General features: G+C 40.3%; 1 protein-coding gene across 1 annotated transcript in view; it reads left to right on the top strand.

Annotated features, from left to right (window-relative positions):
- The first annotated feature begins 13,693 nt into the window (after positions 1-13,693).
- The window catches only part of CHST9 (carbohydrate sulfotransferase 9), a 79,764-nt gene continuing 75,256 nt past the window's right edge, over positions 13,694-18,201 (top strand). The window contains exon 1 of the mRNA XM_053945756.1: positions 13,694-13,793. Coding sequence (XP_053801731.1) covers positions 13,694-13,793 — 100 coding nt within the window. The remainder of the gene's footprint in view (positions 13,794-18,201) is intronic.

Genomic DNA, 18,201 nt, shown 5'->3' with positions numbered 1-18,201 from the left:
GCACATGAAATAAACAGAGGAAAACTATATTAGTTATGAGGAAAAGTTTCCTAAAAATAAAGAAAAACCTTCCTGTGAAACCTAATTACTAAGAGAAAGTAAGCCAAATCCTGGAGTGCATGGTTTATATACAGTTGAGCTGAGCCGAGCCAAGGGAAATTAGCAGGAATCCTGTGAGATGTGTTAGGATTTTATGATCCTGAGGCTCCATCATGGCATTCACTTGCATTTTTTTTGTACAGCATTTTGCAGCAGTGGGGCCTGAGGGCAGGAAAAATGGCTGTGGGTATGCGACAGGAGGGAAATGCCGCTGGCTAGAGAATTTTCTGCCGTTACCCACATTTCCAGAATTGCTCCAAGCCTAGTTCCCAGCCTGAGCTGACACAGCTTTTCCAGATTTCTTTCTCTTTGAACAGTCCAACATTAGAGGCATGTTAGTTTTCCCAGGCTACTCTTCCATTTAGTGTGTGAAGTTATACACTTTAGTGTTTGGAAAGCTTGATCATGCTGTAATGAAGATGCAGAGTTTTATTGCCCATGCATGCTGCTGACTCCCAAATCCATCTCATATCCCAGTCTTAATGAAGAGTTTCAAATTCATGGGGATATTCCCAGAATGAGGAGCACCAATCTAAGCAATGACATGTCTAGAAAAAGGGTAAAAGGGTCAAGAGAAAGAGATGTTCAGCTTTATCTACTCTGCTAGATCTTATGTTAAACAGCATCACTTGATGGTCAATTCCACCAAATACTGCCAGCAGATTTAGCTACATTCGCACAGTTAGACTAAATTTTTATAGCTAAAAGAAGATGACCCACCAGAGAAATCACCATTGTCTCAGTGAAATATCTCCATCTAAAAACCCAGTTGTGAGAATATTTTTTGCATAAAATAGGCAATAGTAGGTTAAGCATCTTGGTTGTGCCCCCTGAAAAACTGTCTTTTGTTTTATATGTACCTCAGGTTCTAGCTAAAGGGAGGTGTGTGTGATAAGTAGTGAAATTTCTTGCAAATCTTAGGCTGGCCAGCATATGTCCTACATCCAGTATAGAATATTTGACCTCATTTTTCTTAGACTGACACTGTAATAATACCTTGTGGAGGTGCAAAAGCAGTCCCCACACTTGGCCATATGTGAACCATTACACAACAACCAAACACTTGGATTTTGGATATTTTTTTAATCTCTAGTTATTTTCTGTCTCTTACATACTATGGTTGACAGACTGCCTAGTATTTATTCTACTTTCCACCTTCCTTTGTCCCAGAATTTCTCAGGAACTTTTTTTTTTTTTTTTGGCACATATGAATACCATAATATCATAATTTGCTCAGTGTTTGATTCCAAGCTGTCAGAATGGGTTCAAGATATGTCCATTGGTCTTAATGAGCAATGCAAACATTCAACACATAGTCCAATGCTGACAGTGGTGAAGAAAAAAAACATCTTATTTTATTTCATTCAGCTTCAGTCTCCTTTAGCTTCAGGACAGCTGCTAGACTGTCATGTCACTGTATTTATGCTTTTTGTTCCAGGTATTTTAGGGTGCAAGAGGAACCAGAACATTGGAATTGCATATTTACTGGTATAGTATCTTATTTCAACAGATTGTGAATTACTTTGGAGGTACCTCCAGTTTCATTATTCAGTTTGTTTCTGTGTCTATTTATATAGACAGCTTGTCAACAGATGTTGAATTAGTGCAGAACTCTGTATTGTCAAGCGTGTTGTTGGGAGTAAGGGAATTTTGTTTGTCTCACATTCAGGGGATGTGTAGAGACCAAAGGGCAACACGTAGAATTTACTTCTCTGGCATTTAGTAGTCACGTGAAAGATAGTAAAATTGGTCTAAAAGAGGTTTTTGTAAGGGTTTTTTTTCAGTCTTTGTAATATCTAAGAGCAGTCAGTTGTAGCTGAGAAATCTAAATGCCATAGTAAGGATGGAGAAGATTAGCAGTATCCCTTAGTGAAAATTGGAAGACAAGAACATAGCCTTCAAGATCTTTATGGGTGCTTTTAAAGCATTTAAATCACACAGTTAAGGGTTTTTTTTTCAACTCATTTTGTGTGGCCACTGTGATACCAAGAAAAAAAGATCAAAGAAACTGTCTCCCAGCTTAGCACTCTGATACAATAGGCTATTCTATTCCAGGAGGCACCATAATCAAGCATTATTTGGTGGAACAAAGAATGTTTCCTCTTCTCTAGAATAAGACAAACTAGAAATTACAGTGTTACATACCTTTTACAAACATATTGCAAAAGGCCTGGGAGAACAGACTTCTTTTTTTTTTCAGAGGTACTTCCTCCTTTACAAACCACATTTCAAAAGAAATCATTCTGACACTAATTAAGGTCTTCATTCAGCCATTTGTGCTCTATGATTCTGTGGAGGGCATTCAAACCTCATTTTTGTAACTACATTAGACCATTTTGGGGAAAGTGTGACCTCCTGATTTTTAGATGTGCTATCCAGGAAGACAGCATAGGACAACTCACACAGGACAGGATGACAGGAGACCTGTAGTCCCACTTCCAGCACATGACTGGGTCAGCCATAGGGTCAGCCTGGGTTGGTCAGGGGTCTATCCAGTCTCATCTTGAAAGGCTCTATGTATGGAGTCTGTAAAACTGGATATACCTCCTCTAAGATATAAATGCATCATATTTATGTGAGCATGAATACTCACATAAACCCTGTTCACCCAAAGCTAGGGCAGAGGGAGTAAGAGAAGGGGAGCTAATCTCAACCTTTCCATTCACACCTGTTAATGGAATTCCTCACCAGTCACTCAAATACAGAATTAATTCACTTTTTTTTTTTTTCAGAAATAAATTTTTCAGGACATCCTAAGGCATTCTGTAGCCCTGCAGCACTTGACAGAGTAGCATATGCTATTTGAAAAACATTTTAGAATTTGAGTAAGATAATGTACCGACCTTCAGAAAAAAAAAAAAAAAAAAGATTGCCCATACTGTTTACTTTTGGCTGTCTTCTGAGAACAGGAGCCCAATAGGATAAAATAGCTTCACAGTCAACTCATTGAAGTGTTTAAGTCAAGTTTTTGGAGACTGCTTAAAAACAAAACTTTGTAATAGGTGAAGAACTACAGACATTTTGAATTGCCTAATATTTTTGAGTGATCACACAGCTTGGTTAGAAAGGCTTTGATAATTACCCCAGTATACTAGTTACTGAGCAAATGAATTTTATACCAAGTTGCTAACAGTTTTTTTAAAGAACAAAGCAAATGCCCCATAGCAATGCTTGGTAGAGGCAAATTTTAGCCTCCTAACTGAGGAAAGGGGAATATTTTAGGTGGTGTATTTCTAGCTAATTAGTTGAAAATGAAAGAAAGCTCAAGGAAATAAAATGAAACTACTTGCTGAATGGTTTATACCCTGGAGCAAAAGACACCTTCAGAACGATAAAACGTTTTTAATCACCGAAGGCTTGTTTCATGGGCTCTATATTTATATATAACACACTAAAACTATGCCAGTGTGGCCTGTCCTAAAAAGTCAGTGCAGCAAATTAAAACAGCACTTGGAATGAATTTGGCTAATCTAAAAATGTCTCTGAAGGTCTAATCCTTCCCCTTTGGAAAAAGACCAGGCCAAACAGGCCCTGCTACATGAGCCAGGGTTTTTATATTAAATTTCTCTTTAAACATAAGAATCTCTAATTCTGACTCCTTGAAATGTGTGTATCTGCGCTAGGTTTGCAGAAAATTTTGAAAAATGAAAAATGGAAACCTATGCTGGGTGGAAAGTTCAGCAAGTAAGGGGAGGGTTCTTAACAGATTACAGTAATGATATAGATGGTTTCTGCCCCATGGTTTGAGCACCCACAAATTTAGGGGCTATACACAGTGCACAGTCCATGGAGAAGCTCTGAGTGTGGGTTACTGCGACCTACCTGCCTACCCTCCGCACCATACTTTCCTCAATGGCTGTTCTTGAAAATCTACACAGGAAGTGTGTGAAGAGCCTAAATTGGTCTCATTGTAGAGTAAAGGTGGTTTTATTTCAGCAAATTGACCTCTAATTTTTGGCAGGTTGAAGTTTTCAATTGACAACCTGTTACCTTTCTTCTCTAAGTGCACTGACTGCTCCTGTTCCTGTGAGAAGGCATCACCACCTGGCTGTTGTCTCACTGCTTTCAGAGGATGATGCTGCTTCTTTAACTCTTGAGCTACTTGTGTACCAGACAGGAAACATGCAGAAACCTGCCAAGAACAGAGTTTCTGATGTAGGCGCTGGCTCCACACCAGCCTTGCTGCCACAGACAGACTGCCGCCACCCTTTTGTAATTTGCTTCTCTTTTGCTACATGTCAGGCTTCAGAAGGTGCTGATTACAATTACATAGTTGATAAACTTCCTAATCCAGTGTCTAATTTCACCTGCATGTTGAATTTTTAATCGCTAATCTGGTAAAGATTCTTATAGCAATAGCTGGACTGTACCCTCCACACCAGGACAAACTGTGTGGAACAGGTATTATCAAAACTAAGTGCAATGGTCTGGAGTTCTTTGTGGTTTGGAGTTTTTTCTTGTTTGGTTGTTTTTTTTTTTATTAAGTTGTAAAACAAGACTTGGCTTTATCCCAAAGGAATTAATTTATTCCATTAACTGAAGAAAAATAAAAATAAAGGCATATGATCTATTCAGTGTTATATATAAGTTTATTTAGTTGATGGATACAGACTGAGTAGATCAATCTGAAGAAATATGTTTGCTGCATGTACTTACTGAGTGAAATTAAATCTACAACACCCAGAAGGTTAATCTGTATATCCTTACTAGAAGCTTCAGTGACCTTCATTACAATCTTTTGAGTGTATTACATCAGGAAACTAAAATTCAGTTGGCATGTTGTTTTTCTCTAAAATCTCACTGGCCATCTGGGACTAATAGATCTGTCATTTAAATATGAGGTTGCATTTTTTTTTGTTAAGGCATATGGTTAACATGGGATCACATCCCTGCCAGGTTGTCTAAAAGGGGAAATGTGCTCAAGTCCCCTAAAACAGCAAAAGACTGCCATATTCTACTTCATACTCTCCCTCCTCCCCTTTTATTTCTACTAGGCAGCCAGACAAGCTATAGGTGTGAGGGATAGTCATTACTCACTAGAATTTTAAAATGGATCCATGGTTGGGTTTAAGGGAAAAATCTGCTCTCCCTAGGCTTCCTCTGAGCTACTAGCTCCTATAATGAACTGTGACTAAGGAGACCCTTAAGTGAGATAAACCAGAGAAAATTTATAGCACCACGGTGAGTTTATATGTATTCACACAACCCAAATTAAGCAGGGGCAGGACAGTTTAGCACCAGGATTGAAAACCCAAGGGAACACCCCTGCACAAAGGTCTTGGCTGCCTACGGCCGTTACAGATTCTGGAGCAGTTTTCAACGAACATCTGAGCTTTGGACAGAGTAATTACACTCTCTGCCTAGTTAACCCCCCTTGGAAATCTGAGCAGCACCCAGCTCTCTACCCTCTGCTCTGAAACGCAGGACTTCAGCTGGTGGGAGTTGTTCAGCTTCGTGCCAAAGGCGGTGCTGCGCTGGTTGGGGAAGAGATCGCTGCGTGCTGTCTCAACAGCGTGTGAGATGATTTGAGACCTGTTGGAGTAAAAGATGTTGCAAAAACATGAATGGTTACATTAGTGTTACTCCAGGAGAGGCCTCAATGCTATAAGTGAGCAAAGGGGCAGTGAATCAGGGAGCATTTTTAGAGGTATCGGTCTGCTGAGGTAGTTCTAGGAACACAGCCCTGCAGGGAAATGCCTAAAGGGGAGAGACACACAAACAGAAGTCGTTTGAGCGCGGTTTTGGAAAGTCAGAGCTCCTCTGTGCTTACCCCACCTTAGCAAGGGATTAGAGCTATTTCTTCAAGGACTCCCCTGAAGAAATGTAAGCGAACCGATATTCCCGTTAAAGAGGGACAATGCCATTTATCTACATGGTTGGTCTGTTGTCACAATAAGCAGATAAGGTTTGCAAGGCATACGTGAAGCTCCAATAAGCACTAATTAAACATTTTTCTCTGTCATCCTGTTTCCCATAGACGACAATAAAGTTTCTACACTGCCTGTTTTAGTAGCTAATTAAAGCGATGAGTTGCCTCTGCCTGGCAGCTTAGACATATTTATTCGCTAGCACAGGGAGAGCTACCCCTGCATATGTAGCAGCAAACAAAACCTTTTAGCAAAGCTCTTCATCTCCGGGCGGCGGGCAGGGAGCGCGATGTCACGGGCGGAGCGGGCGCACACGGGAGCGAGCGGGGGGACTCACCTGCCCCGCGGGGACCCGCCCGCTGCGGCCGGGGGTGTCCCTGCCCGCCGGGGCCCCTCCCCAGCCCGCCCGGCCGTAAAGTTTGGCGAGGAAAGTTTGTGTGTAGGCGCCGCTGTGGAAGCGCCTCCCGGGAGCGGCGGGAGCGGCGGGCAGGTGAGGGGCTGCCGCCGGGCACCCACCTGGGACGAGCGGGAGGGTGGGCGAGCTTGCGGCCGCATCTCCTCCGCGGCTCCGGCAGCAGCCGCTCCCCGCCGGCACCGCCCAGCCCCGCGGCGCCGGGACTTTGAGCGGCGGAGCCGGAGGCGGCGGCACGGCCGTCCCGGTACGTTCAGCGCGGACCGGCCCTGGGGAATGAGGGTCAGCCCCGGCCCCCGGCGTGTCCGTGGCGAGGGGCTCCAGCGCCGGGAGCGGCCCCGAGGGGCTGCGGCGCGTCCCCAGAAGTTGAGGGGGTCGCAGAGCCCCCGCTGCAGCACCGCGCGGGGCTGCGCTCCGCGCACCGAGCAACTTTTCTGCTGACTCCCTACACCCACACACACCCCCATCCTTCGTCACACACCGAGAATCGGGAATTCCTGGCACGTCTCCAAAATAAAAAAATGGACTGGTATTTTGCCTGTGCGTTTTCTAGCAGTAGAGTGAATGACCGGGGTAGGCTGCGAGTCTTGTTGGCATGCTGATAGCCCCTCGGTTCACTGCAGTACGTAAACAAGATCGTGTCATTTCAACAGTTCAAAAAAGGGAAGATCTGGCTTTGACACACTCCTTTTGCTGATGTTCCTTTTCCTGAGAGTGGAAAGAAATCCTACCTATAATCCTGTTAGAAGACTGAGAGCCATCAAGTTGCTGTCTTGTAAGCAGTGTTTTTGTTTAACTTCCCAAAATCCAGGCGACTTCCATGGGACTGCTCGCTGATTCCCAGGAGTGCTTCAGACAGGTAAGAGCTAAGCATGCCAAACTTCCATTTTTCTGCTGAGGTCCCTTAGTCCTGACTGGGAAATGTTACTGAGAGTAATAATGATTTTTCCTTTTTGAAGCGAGATGTCCAGTAGCTGTAGGATGAAACCCTTGAAACTGAATATCCTGATGAAGTTCCAGACCTGATGCTTTCAGTGTCTTCTCTATTCTCTGTAAGTAACCAAAACTTTCCATGATGCTGATGTGTCAACCTGCATACACATGGGTAGGACAACTTGGCATTATCTGTTCTTAACACAAGCATAACTTTTGTTTGTCTAAAACTGCAACTTTAAATTAATCTACAAGTGTCTGAGGCAAGTTGCTATGTGCATTAAACCCACATGGTCTGAAGTTTAGCAGGATTTATGGTTGAGGATCAGGACTAGGTAAGTGATGCTCATGTTCTCAGAAGCAATGAGTCTAACTTACGCCCATTGTTTCATTAAATGGATTTTTTTCCTTTGGAAATATATCAAAAGGATAATGAGGAACTGGTGATGTTAATAGATTAAAATGGCGAAATCAAATGCAAACCATATTTTTTTACCATGTTATTAATTTTGTATAATATGTTGCATGTTATAAAGTGCATTTAAAACAAAATGTAATTGCTATAACAACATTGTGGTCTGCTATATAACAAGGGAGAGTGAAGTTGAAAAATGTTAAATATGTACAAGTTGACTGGGTGGGAAGTTACTTTGGTGATGTTGATGTTTGGAATTTCCTGACTGCTATTAAAATTTCAAATTTTTAAGCTCTATTTCTTAAAGGGGCTCTATTGTTTCATAATTGGCAGTGGGTGAGTGAAGAATGCTCACTTTGATAAAAGCAGGTTTCTCCTTTGAAGACAAATCCCTGTATATTTCATAAAAAATATTGCATTATTTGTGTCTTATGGAACTCTTGCAGAATTCTCTTAACTTGATTTGCAGTGTTGGTAGGTAGTAATCTTCTGTTATTGCCAGTAATAAAAGTTGTGCAGGCCAGATGGTGTCTTCAATTATACTTTTACACAGCCTTCTTATAAGCAGCTCTTCAGGTGAAGAAGTTGCTGAAGTGTCAGCAGGACTGATGTAACAATGGGCCTGTATGCTGTCTATATACCCCTGTTAAATTCCTGTGGACAGGAAAAACTCCCTTATGGGAATTTTGGTTTGGTTTGGGTTTTGTTGTTTGCTTTTGTTTTTGTTTATCTGGGGGTGTTTGGTGAGGGGTTGGTTGGTTCAGTTTTTAAAATTTTTTTACAAAGTTTCTCAGCACCACTGTTTGACTGTCTGGATCTGCTTACTCAATTCAAATTTCTGTAAGGCCTTTGACTTCACCCAGTCATAACACCCAGCAAAACTTGCTTCGAGATAGAAAATAGCAAATACTGTATGTTTATTTCTCGCAACCTCTGTAATAAACCAGAACAAAAAGTAGTACTGCCTGATACAAGGAACTGTGCAAGCATTGTTAAGAGCTGGAGCTCTGCCTTGCCTAGTTGTTGTGAAGGCAGAAAGTTGAGATGTGGGTAGTGGAAAGGTGATCCTGGAGGATCATCTGCGTGTGAAGTAGGACATGAGCTAACAGATGAGAAGTGAGGGAGGAGGGGGAGAGTTGAAGTGAGAAGATATCCTTGCTTCCTTCTACTGACTGAGCTGAAAGTAGTCTGGGCCAGCGTCCAGCAGAATATTCCTCACTGCAAAATTTTCTTGCCATGATAACTCCAGTGGAGGTAGCAGAAAATGTAGTGCTTCTTGAGGTAAGGAAGGAGGGAAGAAAATGAAGAACACCAAGAAAAAACCCAAACTGTGCAGTTGCAGTAGCTTTCTGTGTTCTTTTTCTCATTTTGTTTTCATTAATTCAGTTGTGTCTAAGGAGATACTGAGTGGGTGGGAATTTGTATTATCCCACAGTAATATGAATATTTTGACCATTGTAAAGATTGTCTGGGTTTTTTCATCTGTATTTTACTGATTAACCCTGCATCTTGATATTCTTTATTTCCAGGTGAAGGAAAAAAAGCTGAAATTAAAAGGAAAGGTTTCTAAATAGAAGGCAGCCTAATGTTTTGCATTTGTATGTCCTTGATTTTGGAACTAGGTGATGGTGAGGGTTATGGTGGCAAGGAAATCTAAAGTTAGCCAAACATACTGACCAGATGCTATTGGTTTTGTGTGGTCTAGAATAGGAAGGAGCCAGGAATGGTGCCTGAGTGCTGAGGTGGCTCTCCTCAGCTGCAGGTATATTTGGTTGCAAGGAAGAAAAAGTTGGATGATGTACTGAAAGGAGGAATCGTGCCAAAAGCAGGAGATATACTCTTCCCCATTTTTGGGTGACTGTGTTATTTCAATTGCTTTTGTTGGCTCTGTACAGGAATGTACCTATTTGATCCCAAAACACAATGGGGAAAATGCAAGGCTTTTATATCAGGAGAATGAGGATTCTTATAACTCTTAATATTTGACAAATGTTAAACAATTTGGACTCAGAAATGAATGACTATAGGCCTGTAAAATGTCTAAATTTTTGCTGTGTTTGTCATCTAAGACACATAGTGCTATTGTCTGCCAGATTTATTGCTTCTCCATGATGGATAAGGATATGTAATAATCTCTCCCCAGTACTCAAAATAACTTGAAATTTTGGGGTGCATAACTTGAGTTCAAATAGATGGGACATTGAGGTCCATGCATCCCAAAGAGGTGGAGGTGATGTTGGGCAAAAGCAAGAATCTAATTCAGCATAGATGGAAGGCACAGAGCAGTTTCTCAGGCTACATTAGTTCCCTCACAGCAAGGACCATCCAGCAAGGATGGTCAAAGTATCACCCAGGGGAGTCATGTTGCCCAGAACTAGAAGCAAAAAAAAAGATTCACAGCTTAAGCAGGGATGCTGGAGCTCTGTCTGGATATGTCTGATCTCTTTTGAAAATACTTGGGTTGAAAGTAACTGCTACTTGGCTTTTCACAGCCACGAGAAAGCATTTATCTTGATTAAAGAATATTTGCAAGTATTTCCTCTTGCCCAGGTTGCCTGAGAGTGCAATCCACAACCGTTGCTTTTTAATACAAAAGGAGCAAATTTGTCAGTGTTGTGTAGCCATTTTTCAAGTTCTCCTAGAAGACTCACAGACACAGACTTTTTTAAATGTCACTATAATTTTTTCATATGTGGGTTACAAATCACTGTGTTAAATAAATTAAACTATTCATTCAAGCTGAAAAGCCTTTAAAATCTTATCAGGTAGCAGAATAGTTAGGTTTGATGTATTTAGATTCTAACCTGAGCTAAAATCAGTAGTCTTAATTTAAAGTAATGTTACTCTTGTTTAAAACTAATCTTAAAACTTAGTCGAAATGTAAATGAAGAACACATTTTCATATAAATTAAATTTAAATAAATTAAACTAATTGCAAGCAGCATGTAAATTCTTGATACAAAGATAATTACAGTGACTGTGATGGTGGAGTGAATCTGCCTTAGGGTGTGTTTGGTAGTTCAAAACGAAAAAAAAGAAAAACACCTTGAACTGCTGTATCCTTTTACAAACTACTTTCCACTCAAAACCAAAACAAACCTAGTAGAAAAACATCTGCTTTCTTATTACCAGATTAAATTGCTTAAAAGTGCTCCTTATTTTGCTGTGCATTTTCATCATCACCTTTCAGGGCTTGTAGATGATGCTGCATGCAACCATGATGGTGTTTGGGAAGGGTCACCTCTTTATCCTATGCTGTCATGGGTCATGGATGTAGGTGATACCAGCTACTGCTAAAGGAAAAACCATTGGCACCTTCCCTTGGGTAAATTCTTTCTGGGCTGTGATTTGGTTAAACTTGGTCAGAAAGCACTTATGGTGGTGGCAAGAGCTGGGCAAACAGGGAGAATGAGAGCAGGTGGCTGGAGAGAGCAGCACTGCCAGCCTACAAGTGTCAGAAATGTTCATGGAGATGTGGTGTGTTCCTTTCAGCATCATCCATGTGGCCTGAGAAAGTTTTCCTTGCCCACTCAAGGATGCTGTTTTTCAGAAAGAAGGGCTGAATATATGAGAGCTTTGTGTAGTCAGAGATGGAAGAAAGCAACATCACAGAAATGGGCTTATTTGGAAGCATGCACTGTCATTGTGTGTGTCTGGATTCCTCAACTTTTTATTATGAGAGAAATTTGCAAATCCCAAACAGCAAGAAACTGATCCTTGCTTTCTAGTACCTCTAAGTAATTTATTTCAAAGAATATATTCAGACCCTCATATCTTTTCATTTGCTGCTTTTTTTTTCCTCCTAATCCAGATGCTGTCAATGTTCTGTTACATGAACAACACAGCTTTTGTTTGCTGGAAACAGAAGAGGTTTGTATTCATCAATTCTATGACTGGTGGTTCTTGAAGCATTGCTTATGCTGGGAAGCTTCTGCCTCATCAGCAGAGTGACTTTTGAAGACATGCAAACAGTGCATTTGCTGCAGCACTGAAGTTATGTGCAAAGCCCTAAGTAGACTTGTAGTGTAGATAAAGAGCACTGCAAGTCTGAGAGTGCTGAGAGCGCTGTAAGAAAAAAAGGTGCAAGTGATGACAGCTAATGAAGAGCTGGGTGAAAGGAGGCTCTACACCTATACAAAAAGCATTTTCTCTGTTTTTGCCCAATCTTCACTGCTTCCTTCCAATCCTGTGCATCATCACAATAGCTGCAAACAGGTACTTGTATATAGCATATAAGAAATTCCCTCTCTGTAGAATCAAAGCAGAAAGAGCAAGGTTAAGAATAAAGCCTCTATCACCTCCCTTTCATGTGCCTGGTTTGAACCAGTTGCTTCATGACCCTCAGAAAAAAAAGACTTCAGACAGAACATTTACATTCTGTTAATGTCTAGCTATCTGTCTTCAAAGAACAATTACACATAAAATGATTAATATTTAAACTGTGGCTTACATTTTCTGCAGGCAAGTTTGTGCTTAAGAGAAGTGTGTAGTTTAATGGCACAGAATTGAAAAAACATCTGAAAAGTTCTGAACAATTTTGTTGTTCTTGAAATCTTTTGCGTCTTTCTAACATAGTTACTTTGTTCATTCAACAGCTGTTTTTAATGGGAGTTCCTGCTAAGCTTTATGTGTACTGTATTTTTAGAAACTCAGCAATTATAGATGTAACAGTGCTGAGTTATTAAAAATACAAACTTGTGGAACATGGAGTACTTGTATGATTCAGAATAACTGTTAAGTGCCTGCATTTTCTTTTCCGTGTATTTAACAGATTTATCTTTCAAATAGGTAGGCTGTATTCCTTTAAAAGCTTGAGTTTTTCCTAGCATTCTTTGTGGTAGTTCATCAGACACCTCTGTCATATGCACTGACAACAGTGTCCATTATGTTGAATTTTAAGGCATTTTCTTTTGCTGTGCAGGCCAGTTTTAACAACTGCTCTTCAGCTTCTAAAGCACTTTCAAAGTGAGCACATTCTTATTGAGGTTAAGGAGTTGCCCTCTAGTGATCCACAGTGTCTTCATGTTCTGATGTTATAAAATGAATTCTGTGACCCCTTTGTGGCATATGCAGGGTATCAGATAAATTACTTCCTCTGGGTCCTCTGCTGTTCAATAAAGTAATCTTTTTGATAAGTTTTTACAGTTGAGCTTGTTTCCATTAAACTTAATGGCAAGAATTGAGTTCCTGACAAGTCCCCCTCCATATTGCAAAAGAGAGCTGAATAAAAAGTTGAGCCATTAATTAATTTTCTGCTCTATTATTGATACCATCTTATGCTGACATTTCCTAATCCTGCAAAACTCAACTTGGATTCATATTTGAGGGTGAACATCATTGTATGACTCCTCAGTGCACAGGCTGAACCAATGCTGGGGCTCTGCAAGCAGAGTGGTCATGTTGTGGGGTGACCCATCCTTAAGGACATGTGATTATACAGTCCAGAAGCAGAGATGCTCTGTTGCCCATCACATGGGGCTGGCAGCCTCTTGGAGTGTGACTCAGCCACCTGGGAGGCTCCAGCTGCTTGCTTTTACTTCCCAGCTGTGATGGTTGGTGGGCAGAGTGGGGCATTGGGATGATACCCAATGACCTAATTTGGATCATTACCTCCCTCTGTTATGACAGCAGATAATATTTGCTCTTCAGGAGGTGGAATGGTCTTTTCAGCCACTTTGAGAAACACACCTGCTTGGAACTCATCTGGGGGTAGAACATAGAGACTGTGAGCAGAAATATAAGCATTGAAAGCAATAGCTTGTAAGAGTTCCAGCTTGTATATTGTATGCTGTTAACACAGTCTCTGGTGAAGAATAAAAATGTAAAATGAGAACAACCTCCCTCTCTTGTTATTCCAGGTTGGTGTCTCTGGGGAAGACACCGAAAAAGATGCAGGCATGCTGAAGACTTCAGAAAAGTGAGCAATGAGTCCTTCTGAAAGCTGAAGAGAAGCCCCCTTGTAGGGTCATGAACCTAAGACAAGTCTTCGTGTCTGTACTGCTGTTTGGAGTAGCTGGTCTACTCCTCTTCATGTACCTGCAAGCTTGGATTGAAGAGCAACATACAGGTACACTAGGCTTTCTGTCTTGGCTTTGTTTTTGTTTTTTTGTTTTTTTTTTTTTTTTTACCATAGTTGTATCTATTATTTTAAGATGACGATAAAATCTATTGAGGACAGTTGGGGGTAGAGTCCCCATCCCCCCACCCCGCATTTGGAAGTAAAATGGCATTGAAAATAGACTTGTTTTAAGTGCTACACTTCATTAAGAAATTTCTGCAGTCACATGAAAAGAAGCCCCCAGCTACCTAATTGTATTGTATCAGCTTCATTTGCAAAAGCAAGTGTTGCAAAAGCATTCTTCATGTCCAATTTAGAAATTATTCTCTATGATGATTTGTTGTGGGTTTTCTACATTACATTTTGTATTGTAAAGTAATTTTTGGAGAAAAACTGCTGTGTTTTATAGACAAAAGTGGTCTTCTAAGCAGCAGTGCCCATGGAATCATCCTCTCCCTTTCTTTTTTGTTGTTGTTTGTTTGAGACTGGGCTTAGAAGTTTTTTTATATATAGCATCAGAGTCATATAGCAACTTCAGGTAAATCTGTGTTAGCATTGGCTCAGGATTACACTTCTTTATTGTATTTCTGTTGTTTCCCATTTGTGATGTTTTGGGTTGAACCCCAGCTTGATCTAGATTCTCTTATGGACTAAACTAAACCAGGTTATTTGCCACAACCCCTACTGGAAACTCAGTAACCTTCCACAAAATGTATGTCAGTAAGGTCCTCCATGGTTTTGCTCTGCAGGTCTACTTCTGTTATGTCACCTTATTGAGGGCATATCCTTGATTTTACTTATATACTTGTATTGGGGGCTCAGGGTTTTATTTTCAATGTTTGGTTGGGAGTTTTGAGGTTTTTTTTTTTTTTTGATTGTTTGGTATATACACTTGGGGTTTTTTTGTCAGTGGTTTTTTGTTTGTTTCCAGCTTGTTGAGTCTTGACTTTTAGATGTTCTTGTCTCTCTTGCTCAGCTTCCATTTCCTCTGTAAAACTCCTATTTTATACTATGTTGATACCATTGTGAAGAAATATATCTGTAAAACCACATTAGTCTCTGGCTTTGTTGATTTGTACTGTTATTCCATGAGCTGCTAGGCTCCAATATGTTTTAGAGAGCAGTGTTGAGGGGGAAATATAGTTCATCATTTCTGCAGTTGTTTGACAATGACCTTGAGGTTTTTTTCAACTAAGTGCAATATTCACAGCATTAATTCTTCCTTGTTAATTCTTCTGTGCTGTCCCAAAGTATTCACAAGCTTGTACTGATAAAACTGTTGTAAGAGATATTACGGGCTCCCTTTGGAAAGGTCCTTTTGTAATCAGTTGTTGACAGAAGGGTGCTGGCAGAAACTGAGCATGAAGCAAAGGGGGTTCTTCCTTGAAAATCTCTACTGTTGTCAGGAATGTTAAGGGCAGATAGCCTTGCTTTCAAGGTAGTTCAGGAATGTAGATGATGACTGTAGATTGTTGATTTATTTACTTGCTGACATTCTTCACATTCCTTGCATCTTTTCTTGTGCTGTAATTAACCTTGCTTTCCTTGCAGTGCTCCTTGTTGCTGCTTCTCACTGCAGTTTTTTTGACTCCTTTCTTTTGTATGTATCTCTCTGCCATTAAAAAGAAACAGGGAAAATAAAATAAAGGTTGAATTAGGACGGACTCTGTTCTTTTGGCCAACCAGATGCTTTCTTTGGGGTTTTCTTTGATAAATTGCTATAATCTTCTTCAGGAGTGGCTTCTCCTCGCACACATAAGTCATTTCCATGTGGAAACATTTCTCTAACAAAATGGAAGCTATCAGAGAATAACAGAATGCTTGGTGAGCTTAAAGTGTGACTGCACTTTTGAGTGCCCTTTTATCTCACTGGACTGCTGTTGTGACAGCACTTCATCAAGATCAAAAAAAAAAAGAATTTTGACATTCTCTACAGTAGCAGTAAACAATGTATATGGTCATGCACATTGGCAAGAGCATGGAAAAAAATCATTCTTTGATGTCTGCTCTTGCTTCTTGTTCCAATTTAACATTTAGAGAGCCATTCTTTTTTTTCAAACACCTGTATCTCCCCTAAACCTTCTGTGGTGCAATTCTCTAATGCTCCCCTCCTGTATGCTGCTTTAGAGTTGATATGAAATAGAACATATTTGCATATTCACAGTATACATTAGTTTAGTTATGGACATTTTGCAATTTTTTTCCCTCTTCTGCTCCGTTTTTTATATTGCCATGTGTTGTGCACTGTGGCTTTTTTGGGGATGAGCTGTATCTGGAGAATCCTAAACCGACAAGTATCTTTGCAAAGATTTTATGTGTTCCTTTAATCCTCTCACTAGCTGCACAGCTGTAAGACAGCAAGTTTTAATCTGCAAGTGGCTGAGCATGTGAGGTGAAGTTCTGCTAGGAAATGGAAAGTGCACCTCGTGTTTCTCAATTGCCGTGCTACGAGCCTGTAGAGACAAGTGTTTGTTGTAGGCAGAACTATTTTTATCTTCCACGGTGCCCTGCTCAAGACCTACAGCATTCATGTTGGCATTTGGTTGCTGAAGGGATGGAAAGTTGGATGTGTTTGAGTTAAGGAAAGTATCTGTTTTGCAGCTGTGAAATGCTTCTCCTTATCACCCCATTCTTCTGAATATCCGGAGCCTTTATAAATCACAATCTCTGGAAAAGATAGGGAATTTTACTTTTTTTGTGGTTTGTAATGTTCATGCTTATTTCTCAGGCTCTCCTAACTGTGGTGTGAATTTCTTTTTTTCTTGAGGGAACTGGAAAATTATATGGTAGTTTTCAATTTCCTTAACAATGTTTGGCCTACTGTTTTAAAGTTGGACTGTTTTCCTTCACACTTGCCATTCTTATTGCCACTTTTTCTAGCTATTCATAATTTTTCACACTATATCCAATGCCAGTTTTTATTCATAGTTTGTTTTCTCTCTTTTTGGGTCTCTTATTTCTACTTCCTGTTCACATCACTGAGATCTCAACTATGATTTGATTCCGCTGTTTGTCTTATTTTACTCTAGACTGATCTTATCCAAGCATGTTTTCCCTGATTTATTTTTACAAACTTCCCTCATTACTCAGATGTATCCAGCCCAGGAACACCTCTAATTTTTCATCCTGCCCATCTACTCCAGATGCACCTGCAGGCTGAGCAGCTGGATGCACTTCTCAGCACAGCCGTGTCTTCTGCTCCCTCCCACTGTGCTTGGACTCTTCAGAATATTTCTAGTTGTGTTTGTCATCCCTATACCTTAAAAAAAGGGAAAATCTTTCATTTAAAGATGTCTAAGAAACAGCTGCTAGCTACATGGTGGTCCTCTCTGATGGCTTTTCAGAGACATTAGCAGACTGAGAGAACAGGGGAGTTTCTTGGTTTGGCTCTGGGCATGGAGTGTATAAAGACAGGATGATACATCTCTACTTCTGTTGGGTAGCTTCAGTTCACCTCAGTGGACTAATTTGGAACAGACTTGTCAAGAGTCCAGCGTAAGCATCAATATGAACAGGTTACATCTGGATGAAAATTTAATTGACAACATTGATAATGTGGTATATATGGAGCACTTCTTGTTCTTCATATATAAATATATTCATTGTATATAAATTCACATACATGAATGAAGCTTGATGTGAATTCAATTGGATCCTACAGCTTTTGTTGACAGTTCTCCATACGGTCTTGCATTATGCAGTGCAAGCATCAAATATTGTGGCACTGATTAAGGAGCAATCACTATTTGTTACATGCTTAGAAATTTCCAGCACTGTTGATCTTATTCAGATGAAGCTAACTGCTGGGTCTCAGGCCTGATGTTGAGTTCTGTACCATGAGTTACCTGAATTCTTCACTTTGCAGAGTATCAGTTCTGTAGCATCCGTGCTTTCCCAGGCATCCCTCTGCAGTCAGTGTGCTTTCCTGCAATGTTGTGCATATACCTTTTGAGAAGCTTCCTGACACAGACCTTATACCCATTCCTCAGTACACAGATCTTCCTTTTGTAAAGAAACAAAATTTAAAAATCAGATAAAAATCACATTTTAAAAAAAGTTTGCAGTTTTATGCAATTCTTTGCATGAACTTTCACAGTTTAGTCTGCTATTCCTTTAGCCATCCAGGTTGTAGCCATTATGCATATTCCTTAGCATAAACAGGTGGGCTTTTTTCCCCACCTTGCCAGATTTGGTAATCCAAGGGGGTCTTTTGGGTCCTTTAGTAATCTGGTGAGATATTCTGAGTCCATGGAGTGCCTTTCTTCCTTATCTTGGCACTCTAAGTAGCAATTGAATATGTGTGTACACACAATAATATTTACTCTTTGTTATTTTTGTGGGTTGATTTTTATTTAAACTTTGTCTAAGTGAAGAAAAATTGATGTGGCTTAAAGAACCATTCATATGTAATGAATTG

The sequence above is a fragment of the Vidua chalybeata genome, chromosome 1, assembly GCF_026979565.1.
Source record: "Vidua chalybeata isolate OUT-0048 chromosome 1, bVidCha1 merged haplotype, whole genome shotgun sequence".
Classification (NCBI taxonomy): Eukaryota; Metazoa; Chordata; class Aves; order Passeriformes; family Viduidae; genus Vidua; species Vidua chalybeata.
Note: the sequence above shows the minus strand (reverse complement) of the source record. Positions and strands in the feature narration are given on the sequence as shown.